At 36.2% G+C, this 25897-nt stretch overlaps 1 protein-coding gene across 1 annotated transcript in view; it reads left to right on the top strand.

The window, feature by feature from the left end:
• ctnnd2a (catenin (cadherin-associated protein), delta 2a) overlaps window positions 1–25897 on the top strand; it is a 358882-nt gene that overhangs the window by 24989 nt on the left and 307996 nt on the right. Inside the window, 1 exon segment of the mRNA XM_048175121.1 lies at window positions 2307–2440. Coding sequence (XP_048031078.1) covers window positions 2312–2440 — 129 coding nt within the window. The 5' untranslated portion in view covers window positions 2307–2311.

Here is a 25897-nt window from a genome sequence, read left to right as displayed (position 1 = left end):
ATTGATTAGTTCTTGGATCAGACATCATTAGTTCTCACAAAAACTCTCATGAAAGAGAGATAGGGTGAATGTCAAGGTCTGTTCCTCAAACAAAGCTTAGAAGACTTGAAATACAGCACATGAGACAAACTGACCACTTGTATGATACTGTACATCTATGTGTCTTTGTTTATTGGAGCTTGACAGCCCCAATCCTCATTCATTGTCATTATCCTGGCAATTGATTTCAGTTTATTCTTCAAAAATCTATAATATATCATACCGCATATCATAAATATATATCAAATTGCTTGTGTTCCACAGAAGAAATGGTTTTAGAAGTATGGAGTGACTAGGAGTGATGCTTAAAAATAAAATGAATAATTCATAGAAATGGAATAAAGAAATCACTTTTTTAAATGAATAGACATTTAAAACTTTGTCATGTTTTAAAACTGAAAATAATAAATGTATAAATCTTTTTTTTAAATAGTTAAATAAAACAATGAAATATTAAATAAAAAAAATCTAAATGCATATTTTATGCATATTTTAAACTATTTGACAGTTGCTTTTCTTTATCCATTTGTCAGTCGAGTTAAGAAAATGCCATTGGACAGTTCACTTGTTGGTGCAACCAATCAACTTTCAACTTTTTTATTAAGAAGCACCCACCACCCTCTCCCATGTGCCACTCAAAGTAGATGTACTGTCATTGGACAGTAAGAAATACCATATCATCATTAAAGTGGCAACTTTACCTCTTACATAACATAGCAGGCAAATGAGAATGTATTTGGAGAGAGATTGTAAATGTAGAATGGCATGAGGGTGAATAAATAATCAGTATAGTAGTTCATGAGAGAACTATAGTTTTTAAATACAGATACTTTGATGCATTATAACCTTTTCTGGTCCCTCTGGTGACATTTAGTTATTTATCTTTTTACCTGCGGGCTTTCATCAGGGCACATTTGACTTTTGTACTTGAGAGGATGAAGAATATGGCAGTTCATTTGGCACAATGGGCCAATCTTTATTTTGTAGGTCACTGAGTGTAAGGACCAGCTGAAGAGAGCTGGAAGCGTCAGTTAGTCCCATCCTCCAATCAGTATAGAGTTTGACTCTTTGCGTGGCAGATATTTCCTCACCATTAGACATTTGCTTTGCAGATCTGAGTGTTGTAGCACCCACAATACATCTCTGCATGTTGTCTGCCTGAACTTCTGAATTATTTCCATGAGTCTTTTATTCTTGTGGGTGCGTTGAGAAGCTTTGGGGTGAATTATGTGAGCATGTGTGAAGGGATGAGTGGAGGAAGGTAAACAATGTGGAAATGGTGGTTTAAGAGGCATAATCTGATTTTCAGAAAGCTAGGCGGAGGCACGCTGTCGTGTCAGATGAGGCAAGTCATCTTTATTAACAAGGGAACAAAGTTGGCAGGCTTGGCCACAGCCGCCTCTGAGTGTGACAAAATATCCAGAGATTGTCCTACATAACCATTTATCTTGATCTGAGTCCAGCTAATGCCCGGCTCAGTTATTATTTGGAATCTGTTTCTAATCAATACAGATGCTTCATAGGTTGTATCAATCATGTCTTTCTACATCCTGACATTTGCTCATTTGCTACTGTAAATAGACTTTGGGGGTTTATGAAATAAGGCATTAGACTGGGCTGAAAGTGCCTGACTATTTGCTTTTGGTGGATTTCACTGTTATTAATCTAAAATGGGACACTCGTGTGTTTCATTTAGATCCAAAGAGGTGAGGGAGGCACAGACTCTCAATATTCATATAAATCCTTAAATTTACTTAATGTATATATATAATTTTAAGTTTATTAAATGAAAATTCTGCCATCATTTACTCACCCTCATGTTGTTCCAAAGTTGGATGACTTTCTTTCTTTCGTGGAACATAAAAGAAGATATTTTGAAGAATGTTTGTAACCAAAAAGTTTCGGTTCACTTTGACTTCCGTTGTATGGACAAAAAATACAATGGAAGACAATGCGAATCAAAACTGTTTGATTACCAATTTTTTTCAAATTATCTTATTTTGTGTTCCGCAGAAGAAAGAAATCGCACATAGGTTTGCAACGACATGAAAGTTAATAACTATGAAGCATGCAGTGTGTTAAAATAGTAACATTTCAAAAGGCAAGGTAGGCCATCAGTTGAATTAGAGAACCAGATCAGTCTAAACTAATAATTTCAGGATCGTTACACATTTTCAAATATCACACAGTGAGCACAGCAAGTTTGAACCCAGAAGAACCGTGCTAATGATGAAGAGTTGCTGATAAACATATTTTGTCTTCTCCAGAAGTCATGCCAGTTCCAGAACAGCCTGCTGAAGCAGAGAACGCCACCATGCTCAGCCCAGGACTGAATGCTTCTAATGGGGATGGATCTGAGACCGAGACCACCTCTGCCATTCTCGCCTCTGTGAAAGAGCAGGTAGGACTTTAAATGTCCACTGTACCGCTTCAATCACATTTTAGGCACAAAGCCAGACCTTTTCAGTGGAAAAGTTGAATTCTTTTCAGAACAGTCCATGACTTATCAGGAGACAGCGGTTATCTGTACACATTTGTCATATTAACTCGACTGTGCCGGACCTTTTCTTTACACTTTCTGGGAGACAAAGATTAAAAGGGGAATGATAAACGCAAGAAAGACTATTTTGTATGACATTGAATGCTTGTCAAAAGGTAACTGGGTGGTATTAACTGTAAAGTGAACATTATAAAAGATTACACGCATTATTATATGTAGGTTTTGTAGAATTTAATCAGATGTAGATATATGCAAAGGCTCAAAGCACATTTTTACTGTCCATCTTTTTTTTCATAAACAACATCTGCAAAGTTATGATGCTCAAAGTTCAATGCAAAGGGAGATATTTTCTTTTACAGAAATGGCTGGTAGGGACTACAATGAGCTTCTTCCCGGGTTGGTATCATCACAAACCCCAAAATTTACATAAACCCTACCCCGAGAACATGGACATGTAGGGCTGCTTTAGAGAGGAGGAAGAGTTGTTGTAGTTGAGTGTTGTTACCATGCTGTCATTTTACACTGGACTGCTTCACAAACGGGGATCAATTCAACGCTGGATTTACACAAAAGATTAACATGACGGCTCATGCTAGTCGATGAGTTGAATCAACTCGAGAGCAACTACATAAATTTATCCACTAACCATTCAGAAATGTCCAGTTGCATTCTAAAAGTTTACTTCTTCCCGAGTCTCTCCATCAGTGTCCGACATATGGTTTGAACAATGTAAGGCTGAACACCGTTACTGATGATCGTCATTTTGGCTGCGTGAGTTTCCACAGCTTTGTTGTTGTTGAACAACACGGGCTGTTAAAGATCCGCCCTCTTCTGGAAAGGGGGTGTTATACCTGTCAGCTGCTGATGCTATCATGTACCAGCAGATGGCAGCCTCTCTCTATAGACTGTTATTCCGGACTCCATGTCCCAGAACCCACTGCTCATTATTAGTTTATTGGTTTCAGCTGTGTCTCTTTTATCATGTCATTACCCTGTCTATTTAAATGCCTTTTGCCGTGTACTCAGTATGAAGTACACGGCAAGTATGAAGTCCTTGTTGGTTTGTTTTGGTTTGCAGTCAACATTCTCGAGCAGGCTCTTTGATTCGTGGAGTTCTTAGAGTTCTCGTTCCTGTATATCTCTGTGGATCCTATGCGTTTGGACTGTGTTTTGACGCTCTGCCTGGTATGGACTATGATTTTTGGAGTATACTTGTAATAAACTGGATCCACTCTCTGCTGAATGCTGTGTTTCCACCAACAAATCATTATAGAGGGCCTGGAGCAGCAGCTCATTTGCATTTAAAGGGACACACAAAAAGTTGTGTTGCTCTGTATTGTTTGTGGAAACTATGATACTTTTCAGGATTCTTTGATGAATAGAAAGTTTAAAAGAACAGCATTTATTTGAAATAGAAAACTTTAGTTACATTATAAATGTCTTTATACTGTCACTTTTTTTATCTGTCCTTGCTGTATAAATGTATTAATTTCTTAAAAAAAAAAAAAAAAAAAAAAAAATCATACTGACCCCAGTCTTATAGTGTGTCTAATATATATAAATAAAAAAAATAAAAAAAAAAAATAAATAAATAAATAAATGTTATATATATATATATATATATATATATATTCTGGTTTGGAAAGGCCAGAGGGTTATTGAGTTAAATCTCAGGTGTGATATTATTAAACCATTTTAAGATCAGGTGCTAAAAGGTGGGAAAAAAAATGAAATATTTAGAAGGACATTAGATGTGGGAAAGTGACTCTGTGTGGAGATGAATGTTTGACTGAGGAAATGTTCCTGAGGACAAAATCCAGAGTTGCCGCAATGAATGCAAATTGAGAGACGGAGGGGGGAATCAGGAAAATGCCATAAAGTCAGAGCTTGCGGAACTGTAACACCTTGGGAATCTGTCTTGGTAATGATTTAATTGACACTACAGTATGCAACATATAATAGTGTGTAATTTGTATTTGATTACATTCTTCGTGTTTGCCAAATCCCAGCTCAGCAGTAAAAGGCCACCTGTGTTTTACTCGATGATGGATTTAGTTCAGGCAGCCATTCCCACCCCACCTGGAACGGCCCGTAAGATTGTGCAGGTGGCTCTTCGGCCCAATCCGTCACAGAAATTAGCCATTAGTTTTATTCATACACAACGGGTTCTCGCTGAGTTGCATGGAGTACAGACGGCTAGCTCATCACAGCTTCAAAATGTTGATAGCTTCATGTACTGCTTTAATAAAAGCTACATTAAAATCAGAGGTGCTGATGCAGCGTTTCACCGAGCAGAACCAAGCATCTGTATAACGCAGTGCTGGGGTTTGATGGTAGATTTGATTAATAAACCTGTGTATGTCTGTGAGACACTTGCTGTGAGGAGGCTGTGTAAATCAATGATAGTAATGTTTGGAGACTCTCCTCTCTCTCTAAATCCCATCTAACTCCAAAGAGCATCGTGTACACTTGTAAAAAAAAACATCCTTGCGTAATTTATAGGTCTTGGTTCTTAATGTGAAGAAGTAGGTTCATTTAAAGTTGGTAAAGCAGTGTTTAACACTGTAAAGCCTGGCATATGAAATGATAGTTAGAAAAATCTGTCTATTGAACCTTCAAACAGCAGCAACAACAAAATACATTTAAAAATAGTTTTGTACATGTGTCTATGTATCATACTTGATGTAAAGTATGAAAAGTAGATACTATTTTTTTGTTTTGTTTTTTTGATAAAGATGACATTTCATAGTATTAAAGCGGCAGCCCCTCATGGACAACTGCCGCATATAAACAATAAAACGCAACATAAATGTCTCAGGCCTGGACTTCTCATCTTGCACTGTCGTCACTCCTTCTTTCATCCTTCCGGGGCTCCTCCGTGGGCACATAGGTGGTGCTCATTAACACTCAAGCCACCGGCCTTGCTCCGTTCCCATGGCTCTCAGCCCCGCCCTGCTTGCCACAGTTAACAAACCATTTTTTTAGGTTAAAAAATTCTTGCATATTTACACTTTTTGAGCAAATTGCATTCTAGATTGGGCTTGTCTGAGGCTTGTCAACATCTGGCATTATAGTTGACAGCATCTACATCTCTGCTTTTATATCCGACTTGGATCAGTATTTGGTCTTGATGCCAAGAGCACTGATTCACAAAAACAAGTAGCCTACTGTATACTAGCAAACATTACCGCCAGTTTTTGGGTGCTTGCTAGTGAGATTTCTGCACCATTTGAGTTCTCCTGTAGACTACTCCCTTGTTATTTTGTCATGAATTAATTCACAACAGAAATACTTTAATTAACTTCAACATTAGAGAAAGGACTTGAAATAATACAGTATCCTACACTGAAGACTGCATATTATTGTACCATGAAATCAAACCCACTTGCAATTTTTTTCCCCAAGAAAAAAACCACAATTTATTCATTTCAAGCTTTCCAGTGAAAATATTGCTCTGTTCTGATCGCACAAGCAATTAAGGCATTATATTTGCAGCCTTGAGATTTCATTGTGAGGATGTGAGAGTTATTTTTTTTTGCAATTTCAGACAAGCACAGGCTGTGTTCAAGCCTCATTATGCCAACTCCTTTCATACATCCAGCACATGTTTGGCCTTCACATACCAGTGGGCTGGTCCCTGTGTAATAAACCCTTTCATGTGGAATACTCTGATTAGAAATAAAAAAACAGAATAACAGAAGCTATTATTAAAGAAGCTATTAGGTTGGACAATGTTAGATGTACCTAAAGCAGAGGTTTTCAAACTTTTTGATGCCCCATTTTGTTGACCCCCAAATATGATGATTCCCTTGCAAGGGACTGCCTTCCTAAATATAAAGGTAACTGCATGATTTTTATGTACAAAGATCCATTTATACTGTGAAAAATAAAAAGTGTAAATATTTGGAAAAATATTTATGAATTATAAATATATGTAAAATATTATCTGGAAAATATAACTTATTAGAGTACTGTTGGATGTATAAACCTGAAAAAGTATAAAACTGATGACAATAGAATAAAATAATTGTAAATAATCTTATGAGTTCTGACCAGTCTTTAGTTAGCAGAACAAAACATTAATATTGTCAAATTTATCTATTTAATAACAACAACAATAATAAAAACAACTATTTAAAAATATATTAAACAATTTTAAACAATATTATACAATATATTAAACAATATATTATTATTTTATTCATTTTATTGTTAATAAATAATAATAATGATAGTAATAATAATAACAAATACTTATTATATTATAGAATAGTTTTATTGAACAATGTTTAACAAAAAAAAAAAAAAAAAAAAAAAAAAAAAAAAAATATATATATATATATATATATATATATATATATATTATTTATTTATTTTATTTATTTTATAATTATTTAATAATATATAATATATATTATTAAATGTTATCAAAAAATAATTTAATTTAGGAATATTTCATTTTTTTCATCGCCATCATTATTTTCCATTTCAGGACCCCTGGAAACCCCTGGATAAAGAGATTTCTATTATTTTGTCACGGTTCACTAAGTCTTTTCCATACATCCTATGCAGGGCTTGACATTAACTTTTTTGCTGACCAGCCATTGTGGCTTGTGGTTTTCCAAAGTTATTAGCCACTCAGCATTTTTACTGATCACAATTTTGTCATTGATACCATGGGGAAAAAACTGCCATATAGATATTTTTAATATTATCTCATAATTTGGCAGCAGAATATTAGGCTGCTGTCACTTTAAGACCTGACGCACGGATTCATTATACTGTTACACATGCGTTTTCTTTGTTTACGTTCGCTTAAAACATAACTGACTGTGTGTACATGAATACTTGCCAAGACCGGCATTTTGACATTATTTTGTGTATATTTGACTGTTTAAGTGCAATAAGAAGTGAAAAAGAACTCAATTTACTACTGAGAGGCGGCTTTATGCGTGAACACTTTGAGTGTGAAAACAAATTCTGTGAGAATGAGTAAAATTATGCGCAATATGCACAATCTCACGTCTAAATCCAAGTCCTATAACTCCAACAATATTCATCCAGAGCAAATGAAAAGAGTAAGTGAGGGGAGACGGGTTTGTGTGTCAACTCACTGTCGGAGAGATGAAAGAGTGAGAAAGCGCAGCTGGTATCATGTATCAATTCTGCGGAAAATGAATATTGGAAGTGTTTCAGATATTTCAGTATTGATATGTATCAAAAGATGTTTTTGACAACACTACATTGCTCTAAGTTTATTATTATTTTAGATGCCTTTTTAAAAGACTACCCTGCCAAAGTGGATAGTTGGAGTGACTATGTTACACGCCACTGCTGAAATCCACCCGCATTTGGCTGGTTGGCGGGTGTTAATGTCAAGCCCTGATCCTATGGCATTTCACAAGTTCTCATTTTAGTGCTATTTATATCTTTGTGTAACTCACAGAATGTGAATCATAGCTGTGTTATTCTGCAATGTGTCTGGAAATCCTGCTATGGTGGATGTAAACGGCCGATGAGCTCTTAGGTGTGCATTGCTGTTATGACCTCCATCCGCCCCATCCTATCTAAATCCCCAGCCACCACCCCTGAATAGATCTCAACCACCTCCTGCCCATCCCTCCACTCATGCACATCAACCAGGGGCCTGTAGGATTATACCCGAGAGCAATCACCATAAACAGCACCATCATTGTAATCACCATCCTTATCACCGCATCCATCAAAATGGTAATGCACTTCAGCGGCGGATCGCTGATTTGGTGTGTTCTTGAGTAAACCCTGTTATGCATTCACGTACAGCACGCCACTCATATAGGGCCCGCAAAATAACGTGGCTTGGTGGCTTTCTGCGATCCGTATCATGCATGACTTTGTGTCAGGGCTGCCTGTGAGCTTTGCAAGATGTGTATTGAGTTTAGTGAGATGGAGAAGGAGGGCTCATAAATATGTATGTCATGCAAATGACCATCCGTCTTGTGTGTTTTCTTTGAAGTGATGTGTGTGATCTCAACAGGAGGCGGCAGTTGTGTGTCCCAATCAAGTTGCCCGTGTTAGGCGATCTTATAAATGAAGCCATCTTATTTTGGACGCAAGGGCTCGCTCAAAGAGATTGATTGGGAAGGGGCTGCATCTACCAAATTGAGCCAGTGTAAGTGGATGCGTGGGACAGGTCTCGGTGAATAAGCTGAGATGAAAGGCAGGCTTTTATTTTGATATTAAACGACACGGCGCGCAGTGTTTCTGTGATCAGTGCATTTGTTTCACATGAGACTGCTGTGGATCGTATTACTGAAAAGAAACTCAGCAAATAGAAGGTGACTTATAGAGGTGACTAATAAATGTTAATAAACACTCAAACATTATAGAGTCGGTGAACAGTAGTATGACTGTACGTTGTTGAGTGATTTTCTGAGGGAAACACCACTGTAAACCATAAAGCTCAAAATAATGAATTGGTTTGAGTAGGACAAACTTAAATTTAACAAATTAGTTCAGTCAAATTAACTTTTATGAGTATTTAGCACTTTCTTTTTCTTTCAAGTTCACAGAACTGATATATTTTAAGTAAACTGAACTGTTTAATTGATTTGAGTTTTATTAACTTATTTCTTTTAATTTAGACAAACTTAAGTTTAACAGAAACTGGGCTGGGGTTTATATTTCCCAGCATGCTTTGCCCATGGCACTTGAAAGGGAGAGTAAATGCTAAAATTAAGTGTTATCTAATGTTTATTTGTGCAAGATTAATGTTAAGTGGGAGATTTCGTAGTGATTAATATTTTGTTATGCTAATCTAGAAGAGTTTCTGTTAATGTGGGTTTTTGGAGAGTTAACATCATGGTGACAAGTGTTACACTGTTCACATTGAGGTTACATGAAAATGTTTTGTTAAATGTATGAATGAGTGTACTCAAACATTTCAAGTTAAGAACAATTAAAATGTATGAGTACAAAATAAAAATCTGCCAGTTCTGCTTACTTAAACTTTGAATTGCCTCAAATTATAAACTGATTGATCAATTTTTTTGAGTATTGCCAACTTATTGGGGTTTACAGTGAAGATAAAAAATACATTTGTTTAGGTAATTCATTGTTTTGTGAAAAGGCATTCCAGAGCTGTATGTTAGCCATTCTAGGGTTGGAAGTTGATTCCAAAAATAATAGATTCCTCAGTTCCCAGGCACTGGGAATCGAGAGTCAATTTCAAAAGTTGGATTCCGTCCATCGATTCCAGCCACTTTTGAGAAGGTTTTTTGCAAAAGACATGGAGATATAATTTCATGTTCCATCTAGAGCATCTCGACATATCCCAGCAGAACTCTTTATTTGCTATTATTTCTGTGACCTGTATTAAATTGCTAACTGCCATTAAATGTTTCCATTAGCTATTAGCAATATTTTAGAAATTTGGTCTCAATGTCTTTGTAAAAGCTTTCCTTTCCCATTGAGAGTCCAAGATGAACGTTTTCTTAAGGTGCCTAGGCATCCAGCACTAATCTAAAAAGATGTTGATTGTCACTGAGGAAACTTTTAGTTTGAAGCTTTAACCATTATGCCTGTCTTTCTGTTTTTTTTGTTTTTTTAATGGTGCATTGTTGATACTCAAGGGTTTATGTAAAAGGGCATCCAGAGTTGGAACCAGCAGAGAGGCAGAAGCCAGTAAAGCTTGCATCAGTCAATTCTGAGAGTATTTTCCTCAGATAAATCTAAATGTCATTGACTCTCAGTCTGGAAATTATCCAGCGTTCTGCCATGTGATTGTTGAGCAAGAGCTTAACTTTGAGCCCGTCTCCACAAGTTACAGCCAATTTTCTAAGCTTTCATATTGTTTTCACAGCACAATAAAAGCTAGTTTATTCTGTCTTATTCTAGGTGTGGGTTTTGGAGATGATCTAAATATTAATGAACTAATATATGATTTGATTGATTGATTGATTGATTGAATGATTGACTGATCGATGGATTGATGGATTGATTGTTGGACGATTGATCGGTCATATTAAAGGGTTAGTACACCCAAAAATGAAAATTATCCTATGATTTACTCACCCCCAAGCCATCGTGTATGTTTATATTACTATCTTCTTTCAGACAAACACAACTGGAGATATATTTAAAAATATCCTTGCTCCTCCAAGCTTTACACCTAGGATGGCTTGAGGGTGAGTAAATCATGAGATAATTTTCATTTTTGGGTGAACAATCCAATAATTATATACAATTTAATTCATTCAAAAAATATTATAATAACCATTGTGCATTGTCACAAAACAAGTTTAGCTCTAGATTTCAGCAACTGTCTAAATACAAAGACACTGAATAAATGAACAAATAAATAGATTATTGAATAAATAAAAAAGAATATTTGATTCTGTCTCCTCATGTTACATCCATATGTAACAAATAAATAAATACTTTGAATGTTGCGATCCTATCGGACTTATGATAGAAACCTGAGTCGTAAAAAAGCACTATTCGCCAGAGGGAAACTGGCCCCCTGACTAAGCCTGGTTTCTCCCAAGGTTTTATTCTCCATTTTAACACCTATTTGCCACTTGTTTGCTACCTGTTTGCCACCTGATGTCACCTGTTGGAGTTTGGGTTCCTTGCCGCTGTCGCCTTTGGCTTGCTTAGTTGGGGACACTTGACATTTAACTTGACATTTGATATTCAACAGTGCTTTGATCTGCCTGCATTGACACTATTCTTTAAGAGCTGCTGTGCAGCCAAAATAATGTACCAGTTATCATTGTAAAGCTGCTTTGACACAATCTACATTGTAAAAAGCGTTATATAAATAAAGGTGACTTGACTTGACTTGATATTATTCATTCATTCATTCATTCATTCAAGCATTCATCTAAGCATTCATATTGCTTTCACAGCACACTAATAATTGTGCATTGATGGAATACAAATTTAGGTCAGGGTTTCAGCAACTATCTAAATGTATAAATAGATGGAAAATAAAGAAATGAATGAAAAGAATAAATGCATAAACATGAATAAATATATTATTGATACAAGGATCTACAGTATCAATGAAATATTGTGAGAAAAAGAATCACAATATATTATTGCATGAATACAGCTGTATTAAAAAAAAACAAAAAACAGATCGATTATTAAAAGAGAAAAATATTTGTCATGTAGAAACAAGATTCACATGTTTCCCAGTGGCCATTGCAATGTGCCTAGAAGCATCTCAGAATGTGTCATTTTTGTTTTATATGAACTTGGAGAATGACACGCTGTTTGGTAAACAGAGTGTTACACACCGACTGCGTCCTGCAGGCCTCGGTTGCCTGCGCACTTCAGATGCATACGCTGTCACTGCTGCTATATCACACATGCCCTCTCAGTCCTCACCGAATATGCTCGCAAAAGGACGAGATCTGTACAAATTCTGTAATGCGGCATTTGCGTTTGGGACAGAGAGTGAAAAGAGAGCACAAGCAAGAGAGACCGAGTGCGCGTGCAACAAAGAGAAATGAATATGTCACACATGGAGCAGACACGTGTGCGGTAGGAGGCCTCGGGGGCCTGTCAGTAATGGTTGGCCTCAGGGAAGAACAGCATAATGTTGTCAGTGTTGAGTGGATCACTACAGCGACCAGAGAGCGGGCAGACTGTTTCCTCTGTGAAAATCACCCCACACCCTCCCATCTCGACCTGTCTGCCTCGACTGCACAGCCAGTTTGCTGTCCCTTTCAGAGCTACAGCCTCCTGTCTGTCTGTTAATCTGGGTTACAGCTCAGCTTTGCGTTGCTCTTGCTGGGCGCAGCGGCTCGGTTCATTGTATGTGTTTGTATTTGTGTGCGGTTTGTTTAGTTTTCTGTCTCTTTGTTTATTCACTCTCCGGTGTCAGTGAATCCCTAATGAAGTTTAACAGGCGACAGTTTGCATGAACACTGACCTAGAATCAACTCCATTGAGCGATTGTAATCAACTGTAAATGTGTGTGCATTCGCATTGCGATATTGGATACCAGGTAAAGTGGTGTGGGACATCATAAAAATTATGTTTATGGATGTTGGCTTGTTTTGTGTACACTATCATTATTGAACTGATTGTATCTTAATTAGAAATTGACCATGCAGAAAATGTCCTTCATTGACGTTCTTCAAGAGCGCGTTGCAAAAAAGAGTCTTGCCACTAGGTGGCAGACATAATAAAGTTGAACTTGACCACTGAAGAGTCTAACCAGCTCAATGTGAAATCAAAATGGACACTTTTTTATTTCCTAAATGCACATTCTTGTCTGATAAAATAAAATAAAAAGGAAAAGGAAAAAAAAATAATAATAATAATTCTTGCTCCGCCTCTATTTTCAGCTGATGTCATCAAGCCCTTATATTTTGTTGAAGGTCTTTAATATCAGAAACTCCCAAATATGATGATTTCCTTGAAGGGGAATTTTTTATTTTTAGGTTTAAAGACTCATTTATAATGCGTGGAATGTAGAAAATGTGTTAAATTAAATAAAAAAATATTGATTAGCTTATTCTACCAAAGTTAAAATAAATAATTGAGAATATTTTTATCAAGTTAGTGATTTATCCTTTTCAAAAAATCAATATATTTTATATTTGGAATATTATTCCAAAATCAGCTTCATATAGAGAATAGCTGTTGGTATAATTTAAATGTTTTTGAAAGAAGTCTTATGCTCATCAGGGCTGCAGTTATTTGATCAAAAAATACAGTAAAAACATTAATATTGTGAAATATTATTACAATTTAAAATAGCCGTTTTCTATTTTAATATATTTTAAAATGTAATTTATTCCTGTGATCCATAATGTGCTGATTTGCAGCTGAAGAAACAATTATTATCAGTGTTGAAAACAGCTGTGCTGTAAAAATGCATTGTAAGTATACATTTGTTCAGGATTCTTTGAATAATAGACTTGAAATCTTTTCTTACATTATTAATGTCTTTACATTATAAGTGTCTTTACTATCGCTAATAAAAAGTATTAATTTCTTTAAAAAAAAAAAGTTACTGAGCCAAAACTTTTAAACAATGTTGTATGGACATTGCAAGAAATTTCGGAGTTCCCAATGTATAAAATCACACTTTTAATGTTAAATGTGCCAATACATGTGGTTCCTGTCCAAAATAATTGGCGATAACCTTGTTGCTTTCTTTTGCTCTTTTATTTTCTGTTCTCAGAGAGGTGTTTGACATCAACTTTCAAGAAATCTGTTATATTTGTAATCTGTGGTATTGGCATTTGGCAGCTTCTGCAGTGACTAGCTGTATCCACAGTCAGAAAGATTACCTGTCCTCTTAGAGCACACTGACCTTGGGGTGGAGGTACACTACAAACACACAAACATGCATGTACACACACTTACAAGTACAGCAACAGCAGAAGTTAAGCATGATGGGGGCAGGGAGAGGTGCTCAGCCCAGGTGTCACTAATCAGTGTGTCCTCTTAGGCAATAATGAGGTTGCTCTGGTAACACTATTTGCTTTGGTTCCTCTGTACAGCGATGATATAGAGCTGCAGCACAGGAATTAAGAAGAAATGTTCACAGCATTTCTAGAGAAAATTGTTGAAGTTTACTGGTGTTATTCTATGTGCTTATCAGGACTGTAACCACCATAAACACTGAGGGGGACAAGTCCTCCCGAATAGTTAGAATTGGCCAAATTTTTAGTCTGGTCTGCCTCAGTGGTCTAACAGCACTCGTCAAAGTCAAAATTATTGTAATGGCCAATCATTCAAAGTAGGCGGGGTTTACCGTTTACAGAAGCAGAACGTGAATTCCAGCACGAAGCTTCAGTTTGAAATTTAAATTGAGGTAAGATGTAAATAGCGAAACCTTTAAAGGGGACCTTTTACAATATGTAAAATAAGTCTCTGATGTCCCCTTAGTGTATGTAAAGTTTTAGCTCAAAATACCCCACAGATAATTTTTTATAGCATGTTAAAATTGCCACTTTTTGGGGGTGAGCAAAAACACGCTGTTTTAGTGTGTGCCCTTTAAATGCAAATGAGCTGCTGTGCTCTGCCTAAGAGGGCGGAGCTTCAAGAGCTGATTCTCCGGTGTCAGGATTCAGTCAGGACGCACTATGATGTCAGAAACTGCAAATATATGCTGCATGGAGATAGAACATGTATAGTTTAGTTAAATTACGGTTATAACTTATATTGTCTTCTTGTTCTTATCCACTATATTAGTACAAGCCTGTTTAAGAGCTTAATAAAACAGTGCAAGTGGGCATTATCCATAAACTCTCTCTCTCTACCTTGCATTATCATCAACATACATAGCGAATTACACAGAAACACTCGTTACAACTAACAGTAAACAAATATATAAAGACCTTATGCCTTTTCGGGTGGTGCGTAATAAACTGGTAAACTTTATATCCGTAAATCAACTCCGATGAACTGTAATAAAGTGCTCTCACCTTCATTACTGCCGTATCCAGTATCACTCTGGAGACTGAAAGCTGGATCACGAACAGTTTGTACCAATCTATCCTTGAGTAAAAAAATTTTAGCACAACCTCTGTTTTGTATTGTCCCTTTGTATTGACATTCGTTCACGCAGACATAAACAAATTTCGGTACATTAGAGTTGAGGGAGCATTTCCTTCGAAAACAAAATTAATCCACCTTGTCTTCAGCGGCTCAGATTTAGGGAGTAAATGGAGAGAGCTATGTGGATTAATCCATCCAGCTACAGAACACCTAAAATGCTTGAGAGACTTTCTCATCAGTGCAGCAATGGCGTTTTTAACATTTGTGGGCGGGGCCTGTGGCTAATGTGATGTCACACTGCCAGGAATCTGGAAACGGCTTGTTCTGAAACACTGCTTATGATTTATGGGGATTAAAAAAAAGGAGTGGTTGGATTTTTATCATTATAGGGTGGTTGTGTATACACACTGCCAACACACATGTCCAAACACCATGCAAAAGTGAATTTTGCATAATAGGTCCCCTTTAATACGTCAACTGTTTTACGATAGAAATGTTAAACGACCAACAGTAACATCCAGTGATGTAAACTACTCAACTTTTTTCTCAAATATGGCCATTTTGAATTGAAAATTTACGTGATTCATGTCATTTCTATGTTTGATGAGATCAGAAAAGTTTTAAGCCGCGGTCACGCTAGACTTTGAACTTGCGAAATTTCATCAGATGCTGCAATGGTCTTGATATGACGTCACGGTCTACAGCGTTTTTGTTTTTTTATAAACATGAATTCAACATATAACATACAGTAATACATTCAAAATGTAAAAATATACAACGTACTCGACTTTACTGCAAAAATATCATTCTTTTAATTCAGCCAAAAGGTCATGCCGTGATGAATCGATCTACTGGTCGCACGTCTTCATATGATGCAAATTCGCAGGTCAGAGTTCACCAAACTTGAACTATGGAACGCAGTGAAATGGTTTGATGGATTCGCATGTGTTTGAATGGAAGTAAATGGAACGAAAAGTGCAGTGTGACTGCCCCATTAGACATATTTAGCATGCAAATAAAAGTGCATGTGGCCATATTTTAATGCAAATTAATGCAAATATTATTTGTAAATAGTTTACGACGATTATTTCTCAACTAGAATTAGCCCTTGAATTTCCTTCACTGTTCCATTTCTTTATTCTTTATTCATTAAAAAACAACTAATCATCTCAAAGAATTATAGTTCACGAATCACACTCTGTGTGATTTTGATTCCGAGAATCAGACTATGGATTTGATTGATTGAAAAGAAACCAATCATAACAGTCATTTGTTCGGGAATCCGACGGCACTCCTGGTTTCGATTCAGTATTTTTCGATTCACTGAAAAGATTAGAACCCGCTCATACGAGTTATTCATTTAGGAATCGGTCACCTGCTGAAGGTTTAGTGCTGTAGAGGTATTTTGATGCTTACGTCTTAAAATGGCAGGCAAGGTCAAATGGGTGTTTTTACATATGTTTGCAATGAATGAGCTTGTAATTGTCCAGGATGCATGTAGATTCATGTCTGCTGTGACGATGTGGTACATGTAACCGTGTATGCGCTGAGTCGCTGTCAAAAACGATTATTTCCATAAGTGAGTTGACACACAAAACTTAAAAATCTATTAGAGAAAACATGATTGGTATGTCGATTTTTGTTTGTAGACATGACAGGAGATGTTCTGTCTCTCTGCCCTTGAACATATGCTCGTATGAATGTTATCAGTAAAGCACATGTTGGAGATGATTGTATGGGACATATGCATTGTTAGCCCTGAGGCCCTTCACCGGGGAATTGGCAGAGCTTTGCACAGTTTAGATTCAAGGTATCAACAGGCCAATCTTGAGTTACCACAGCTGACAGACAATTTGTGTTAATCCAGAGACAGAGGCTGTCAAACATTAGTGTTGTACATCACGTCCTCTCTGCAAGATGGTGAAAATAATAACTGTCGGTTGTGACAACTGCAGAGTGAAAAAGTGCTGTGTGTTGATTATGCAATCTGCAAATGCAGCATCAACTTGTGTTTGGCTTCATGGTGCAATCCTTGCATTTGCTCATACATTTTACTCTTAAAGAGATTGAATTTCTCTCATCATCTTCAGGGGAATTTTTGGTGTTATCAGAGGATAATGCATCTTTGAAGATTCAGTCACTGATTCATCAGTCAGTTTGTTGTCGGCTTCATCAGTAGACTGTCTTTTTGTGTATTTGCTGTAGTTCAGTACGTGAAAACATCTCATGTGAGCTGTACACAATACATTACATTACAAATTGAAAACGGTTTTTAAATTAATTTTGCATGTTGGATGAAACCTTTTTAGGCTGTCAAATTAGTAATCTGGGTGTCTCTTGAAGGCCTTGGTAATTTAACCTTAACTAAATAGGCTATGATCAGAAATTTTCAATGCGTTTTGCTGTTAATTAGTTAAACCGTGGAATGAAAGCATATGAAGCCTATTACTTCACATCAAATTGTCTATGCTTATGTAATATGGCTTTCATATTTAGCATTTCACATGAACTGGGTTTTTCTGAATTGAAATTATGGGCTGCCAAAGGAATTTTAATATAAACTTAAAACAAATTAGAAAAAGTAAGTTCAGTATTGATATTGATCAATTCTTTGTAGTGACAGTGGTGTTTGCCTGCATAAAACTTGATGTTAAAGGGTTAGTTCACCCAAAAATGAAATTTCTGTCCTTACTAACTCACCCTCATGTTGTTCCAAACCCACAAGACCTTCATTCATCTTCAGAACACAAATTAAGAGATTTTTGATGAGATCCGAGAGGTTTTTTATCTCCCGTAGAAAGCAACGAAATTACCACATTGAAGACCCAGAAAAGTAGTAGAGACTTCGTTAATATAGTCAACGTGACTAAAGTGGTTCAACCTTCATGTTATGAAGCGACAAGAATACTTTTTGTGCACAAAAACAAAACAAAAATAATGACTTTATTCAACAATTTCGTCTCTCCCGTCATTCTCCTACACAGTTTACGTTGAAGACACATTGCAGAGCTTCCGTGTTTACGTCCGAATGCCTAGGTAGTTGGTTATTGGCATTCGTCAAATGAGAGATTTAAAAAATGTTAATAAGCACAATTGTTTTCAGCATTGATACTAATAAGAAATGTTAACTGAGCACCAAATCAACATATTAGAATGATTCTTTTCATTTGTAATATTTCTCATTATTACTGTTTTTACTGTATTTTTGATTAAAGGTGCCCTAGATTAAAAAATTGAATTTACCTTGGCATAGTTGAATAACAGGAGTTCAGTACATGGAAAAGACATACAGTGAGTCTCAAACCCCATTGTTTCCTCCTTCTTATATAAATCTCATTTGTTTAAAAGACCTCCGAAGAACAGGCGAATCTCAACATAACACCGACTGTTACGTAACAGTCGGGGTGTACGCCCCCAATATTTGCATAATGCCAGCCCATGTTCAAGGGATTACACAAGCCAGTATTAACGTCTGGAGCTGCACACAGCCGAATCATCAGACTAGGTAAGCAAGAATAACAGCGAAAAATGGCAGATGGAGCAATAATAACTGACATAATCCATGATAGCATGATATTTTTACTGATATTTGTAAATTGTCTTTCTAAATGTTTTGTTAGCATGTTTCTAATGTACTGTTAAATGAGGTTAAAGTTACCATCGTTTCTTACTGTATTCACGGAGACAAGAGCCGTCGCTATTTTCATTTTTTAAACACTTGCAGTCTGTATAATTCATAAACACAACTTCATTCTTTATAAATCTCTCCAACAGTGTAGCATTAGCCGTTAGCCACGGAGGACAGCCTCAAATTCACTCAGAATAAAACGTTACCATCCAAATAAATACTTTACTCACATAATTCGAAGCATGCATGCAGCATGCATGACGAACATCTTGTAAAGATCCATTTGAGGGTTATATTAGCTGTGTGAACTTTGTAAATGCGCTGTAATATAGTCGACAGCTCGTGTGGCAGGGAGCACGCGATTTAAGGGGGCGGCGCCGAGTGTAAATCAGTGCATTGTTAATGATGCCCCAAAATAGGCAGTTAAAAAAATTTATTTAAAAAAATCTATGGGGTATTTTGAGCTGAAACTTCACAGACACATTCAGGAGACACCTTAGACTTATATTAAATCTTGTGAAAAAGCATTCTTGGGCACCTTTAAATAAATGCAGCCTTGGTGAGTATAAGAGGCTTCTTTCAAAAACATGTGTAATGTTTCCAAACTTTTGACGGGTACTGTATGTATTATACGTGTGTGTATCAGGATGCTTTCATTAACAGTAACCACTTTCCATTCCAATTATTTAGTTCAGTTATGTAATCAAGTGGATGAACTGAAAAAATCCTTAAGAGGAAGTACAAGGATTTCATTCTGTATTCACTCTCTTCTTGCCTCTGATATTTGAGGACAGCTGGATAGTGTTTTATTATCATACTCTCTACATCTCTGTTTGGACACGTCTCCTTTTAGCTCCGTTGATGTACTCTTGTAATATGCAGAACCTCATCAAAGACTCCCATGAGCAACTAGTTAATTCTTCGAGCAAATTCAGCATACTCTTAATGAACATACAAGCCCGCAAGACGAGAGGTAGTTTGTCTGATGTTTCTTGTTTGTCTTTTCTGTGCATCTCACTTTTGATCTTGCCAGTAGGCACAACACTTATATTTCTATAACACTGACCTAAGTTAGAGAATAAGCATCATAATAATCTGCATCCATACTTTGCTAGCGTATTTGGAAGGAAAAAAAGGACAAATGGTCTGGTTTTTCACTCTAATCATCTTCCATTTCCTATCCTTGTTTGCTTGTAATGAAATGGCCCTGCAGTTGTGCATCCTCTTGCTTTGAGGTGTATCGTATATCAAATGATGCTGCAATGCAACAATACAATCGGCCAAATCTAAACAAACCTACACACGCACATATGCAATCTCGTCTCCTTTAGTTGCCGAAGCCATTTTGTGATTCAGCATTCTGTTTGACCAAGAGGCAAGTTGGCAGTCGCCCCTTTAATCTCTCACCTCTAAGCTTTGATAGATGCGCCCATGACTCAGGCTTACATCCCAGTCTGCCTGATAATGAATGTGCTTTCCTCATGCCTGAGGGAGAGCAGATACAGCCCCTTTAGGCTAAATCACAAGTTAGCTTTATCGACTAAACCTTGAGAATTTTTTGGGGAGTGGGAGATCATTTAGTTAGGTTTTGTAGGCCTGAATGAACTAGAGTTTGTATTGACTTTCAGCCTTGGTGAATATGAAATATTATTAAAATAGATATTCAAAGTCTATGCATCACTCTATCCAAAATCTTGGATGTTACCTTGGATGTTTGTGTTGTTACCTTGCGATCTAGACAGCTGTTATTTCTGTTTTTAATTCTTCAGATAGTTACACTTTAACCAAATGTTGTGTTTGCACCGTTTTGCAGAGAAAAATATCCTATTTTCTCTGTATACTTGTATAGCATGCAACTTATTTGGTGCAGGTTTTAGCATGACATGACGATTAGAGATGCACAATATATTGTTAAATATTGGTAAGTATTGTTGGCACCGATAGCCTCGTGGGCAGCGCCGACATATAGGGTCGTTGTGCTTTGGGCGACCCGAGTTTGAGTCCCGGCTCACGGACCTTTCCCAATCCCGTCTTCTATCGATCACTTAGTTAATATTTAAAAACACTAATAAATGAATAATACTATTAAATGTAATATTTAGAAAATCTCAAAAATGAATATCTATTTTCCATACTGTACATTATAATGTTGTGTTATTGTTTACTAAGATTATCAAGAAACATTTTCATTATTGAAATAAAGCTAAAATAAAAATTAAATATTAGATTTTTTTTTTTAGATTTTAGAATTTTAAACTAAAACAAATATAAAAAAATATTGCCTTGGCAACTGAACTAAAATAAGTAAAAAAAAAAAAAAAAAAAAAAAAAAAAAAAATATATATATATATATATATATATATATATATATATATATATATAAACACAAAAATAAAAATATAGCTATTAAAGCAAAATGTAATTGAGCTAATATGAGGCACATAACTTAACACATAACACATTATTAAAAAAAATATTATAATGAAAACTGAAAATATGAAAATATTAATAAATACTTTAATATTGTATAAATAATCAAAAATAACACTGCTTAGCACTTAAAATGACTTAATTGCATTTATATAATTTATTTAGATAAAGTACTGTAGAATTTTAAATATTGGCCAATTTAACAAATTATTTAATCTTTTACTTTATTTTTAAAAAAATCAATTTATGCTGATCAACTTAATGTTTAAAGTTGAAATCAGCCTACAGATTGCTTGCTTATGGTTGTCTCTGAACATTAATGGGATAGAATGAAGTAGTTTAAAGGGGTCATGAGCTGTGTTGTTTTATTTTTCCTGTGGTGCACTTATAATGTTAGTATGCTTTTTACACCAAAAATGGTCATAATTTAGAAATAAAAGGCATTTTTCCACCCCTGAATTTAGCCCTCTTACTTAAATGCTCTGTTTTAAGGGGCGTGTCTGCTATGAGACTTCATTGTCTAACATCTTTGCATATGAAATAGCTAAGTATTACATGTGGAATCTCTAACACTTTTAGCATGTTTCTAATCATGAAAAGTGCTGATTATATCATTACATTTAGATCTATGGCATTATATTTAGATCGTGGCATGAAAGATTGCAGTAATGAACATTGTAGCTGATCACAGACATGTTGTTGAGTGCATGAAAGCAGTGATATCGTTGTTGCAACTCAGTTTCTGCACACTAACGAATGCTTTCATCATAACTAACAGTGCAAACGTAAAGTAACTAAGAGCGGGAGTTTTGCAGAGAGTCCTGAACTCAGTCACTGATAAACTCACGCTGTTTGATTGACAGTTCCAGCGATTGTAAAGGGAGCGTTCTTTGATAGCTTTCTTTAATTTAATCACCGTTTAAATAACAGATTATTTTCATCCTGCTTAGAGAAATAATGTGAAGTTGAACATTTAGTCACTGGTTTGATTTACTGACACATAGACAAAGAACATCTGACTGTACATGAATCATTACATATTAGAAATCACTGGTCACAGATCAAGCATTAGAATTAACACAGTTACTTACATGTTGTTGCATTACTGTCAAGTCCATATCGTACAAGTCTGTTTGCAAAGCCTGCGGTGAAATGCGATTGATTTACCGAAAGAATACAGTGAAATACCTGAAATACCTTAACTGAGACATTCACACTGTTGAAAATAAATAACCATATTCCTAGCATTGGGATCCTTTGAAAGGTAATGTTATTTTTAGTCCTGTATTGCTCTTCTCTCCTTGTCATCTCACTAACACACCAGTGGACAGGGCTAATGTTGCAATGATGAAGTAGGCATTGATTTCTTCTGCGGAGGCAGCGTTTCACCTATGATAGATAGGCACATTCTAGGACGAGTCGTTCGCTGGGCCTGGTGTCAATAAACAAGGAGCTAACAAGGAAATTTTCAGTTTGGATACTCTTATAGTACAATGACCTCTTATAAATCAAAAGCTCAAGGAAAATTCGATAGACTTGTTCACACTGACCCATTTCAGTCATGCACGGGCCCCCACACCAGTTGTTGGTGCACATCAGTGGAAACAATCACGATTCAGGATGCCAAATTAACACTACAGCGAATCCCGAATACACAACTCATGCAAAGTGCACCATTTTGAAATGACAGCTACATCCCATTATTCATAATCTCACATGCTGCTTTTCACTTTTAAATTGAACCATGTGGGAAAACTCCCTGACAGCAGCATATGTCTAGGCAGTGATTGTAAATAGCGGGTTTGGTAATAAGGGCAACATTTTTTATGGAATGGAACTGTCTGGTTTGATTTGTGCAGACGACGGGAGCCTCAGCAGGACTGGTCCACGATTGGATGTTTTAGTCAGTTCTGTTCCGACCAAGAGAAAGAAACATACCTGCTAACTGTCTCAGAAAGTGTTTGGTCTTCTTTCTTCTAAGGCAGACAGTCATGGAGTTGGCTGTTTGAAGTTGCCGTTCTGTTTGTCAGTGCATTATGAAAACATGCGTAAGAACTGTGTCCAGTCTTTGCAAAACTTTAGACACCAGATCACTTCCACTATACATATAAAAGCATCACCTGGTAAATTGTGTTCTCTAATGGCTGCAGGCTGAAAAGATCCCCAACAATGTGTTTTCCATCAGCGCTTGCTCTAGGAACCAGATTTTACATTTGCACAAGTGGTTTAGTAAACTTGTCCTTAAAATTGTCCTTAAAGTGTTAGATCACCCAAAAATAAAAATTCTGTCATCATTTACTCACCCTCAAGTTGTTCCAAACCTGTATGAATTTCATTCTTCTTATGAACACAAAAGAAGATATTTTGAAGAATATCGGTAACCAAACAGTTGATGGGCCCCATTGTCTAACATGGAGTCAATTCATTCTTCCCGACATTCTTCAAAATAACTTTTTTTGTGTTCAGGAGAAGAAAGAAATTCATACAGGTTTTTGATGTGACGGTGAGGAAATTTTGGGTGAACTACCCCTTTAAATGCCTTCCTGTAGCTCAAATGGTAGAGCATGGTACTAGCAACAAGGTCATGGTTTTGATTAGAATTGCATGAACTGATAAAATGTAAACCTTCAATACAATATAAGTCTTTTTTTATATAAAAGCATCTGCCAAATGCATACATTTAAATGTGAACTGCATAGGCAGCCAGTAATTAAATCTTAAATGCACTGTGATTGACACAGACCGTAAATCCTCATAGGTCTATTTGAACACTTGATTCTCACTTATGTATGAATGTCATTGCATTAGGTCAAGGATTCCCAAACTTTTTAGTCGGTTGAACCACTTTTACCTAAAATATTTGCTTGAAGTAACCCCTGAGATTTTAAGTTAAAATGTAAATAATTTAACAACACATTCACATGTTAATATTTTGTCTGATGTTGTTTTATGGTCACATGGCATGCAGGTAAACAAAGTAAACTACTTAATTTTTTTTTAGTAAGTGTTGTTTTTATTTTAAAATGTATTTATTTTCATTTTACATTTACATTTAAAAATACATTTTAAAGATATAGATATATTGTTCAAGACAAAAAAGTATAGAACTCAAGGGAACTTTTACATCTACTAAACATTTTTGTTTACTTCCACTCTAGCTGCATTATCATGCCACATGCTTTGTAATGATATTCATACATTTTAAGCATGGCTGACATGTCTAAATACTTTTTGGGGCAGCTGTTTGTATGTTTGGCTTTTGAATACTTATGTCCTACATAAGTATTATGAACTATATTTGTTTGGATCAAATCAGGTTAATTTAGGATTATATGCATTGCTTTTGACTGCAATATCAGTATTGACATTCTGCCATTTCAGTAGCTGGTCTGACAGTAATTTGCAGGCGCAATAAATGAATTCATTTTCTCAGGGTCATTGAGCAAGGACAAATACAAAAGCCTCTGTCAAACCACTCATGGTGTAGTTCTCCACTCATTAGTGTTCTAGTTAACTTTTCCTTTCTCCCAAGCTGGCCCTGAACTTTACCTGGGCACAGCGCTTCACTGTAGAGGTCTGGGATGTGTCTCAAGGATTCCCTAACGTGCTGCTTAAAACTACTTCCTTTTGTTCCTCTATTTCTTCTCGTTAGTTTTTAAGGAAAGCTCACACCAATTGGTATGTTAGACATTGCGTTTTTTTCTTGTATTGGGTGAATTGTAACATGTATCAATTGCCTTGCAGCCTCCCAGGTGACTGAATTGCATTATGAAGCCCCATACAGACTCATCCCAATCTGAGCTCAACTTGCTTTTATTATATATGACAGGAAGGCTCAAGGTTTGACAGTGAGTAGCTCAGGAATCTTGCTTTGAATAGACTTTAATCCTGAAAGAAACTGTTTTTGTGTCCCCAACCTCCCTGTACGACCTCTCCCTTACAATCCTACACCTCTCATCACTTCCCACAATACCTTGCTGCGACTGTCATGTACTACCATGCCCAGTTCTTACCTGTCAACGGGATTGACTAGCTGCCATCACAGTCTTTCAGAATGGTGCACAATATACCTTTTTACAGTAACTTATTTACCAGGGACTGTTTTTTTTATTGAAGTTTTACATTTGCATGGATATATTTAAGCTTTTTTATTTTTATTTTTTTTTATTATTTTAATAAAATGAAAACTAAAAGACTTTCAAATCACATGAGCCAATATTTTATTCATAATAGAACATTGATAACACAACAAATGTTTGGTTGTAACAAATTTGGACTCGTCTGACCATAGAACACTTTTCCGCTTTGAAACAGTGTATTGTAAATGAGCCTTGGCCCACAGGACACGACGGCGCTTCTGGACCATGTTCACATATGGCTTCCTTTTTGCAGAGCTTTAGTTGGCATCTGCAGATGGCACAGCGGATTGTGTTTACCGACAGTGATTTCTGGAAGTATTCCTGGGCCCATTTAGTAATGTCATTGACACAATCATGCCGATGAGTGATGCAGTGTCGTCTGAGGGCCCGAAGAACACGGGGATCCAATAAAGGTCTTCGGCCTTGTCCCTTACGGACAGAGATTTCTCCAGTTTCTCTGAATCTTTTGATGGTGTTATGCACTGTAGATGATGAGATTTGCAAAGGCTTTGCAATTTGACGATGAGGAATATTGTTTTTAAGGTATTTCACAATTTTTTTATGCACTCTTTTACAGATCGGAGAGCCTCTGCCCATCTTTACTTGTGAGAGACTCTGCCTCTCTAAGACATCCCTTTTATAGCTAATCATGTTACAGAC

This window comes from Megalobrama amblycephala, linkage group LG22 (genome assembly GCF_018812025.1).
Source record: "Megalobrama amblycephala isolate DHTTF-2021 linkage group LG22, ASM1881202v1, whole genome shotgun sequence".
Taxonomy (NCBI): Eukaryota; Metazoa; Chordata; class Actinopteri; order Cypriniformes; family Xenocyprididae; genus Megalobrama; species Megalobrama amblycephala.
Note: the sequence above shows the minus strand (reverse complement) of the source record. Positions and strands in the feature narration are given on the sequence as shown.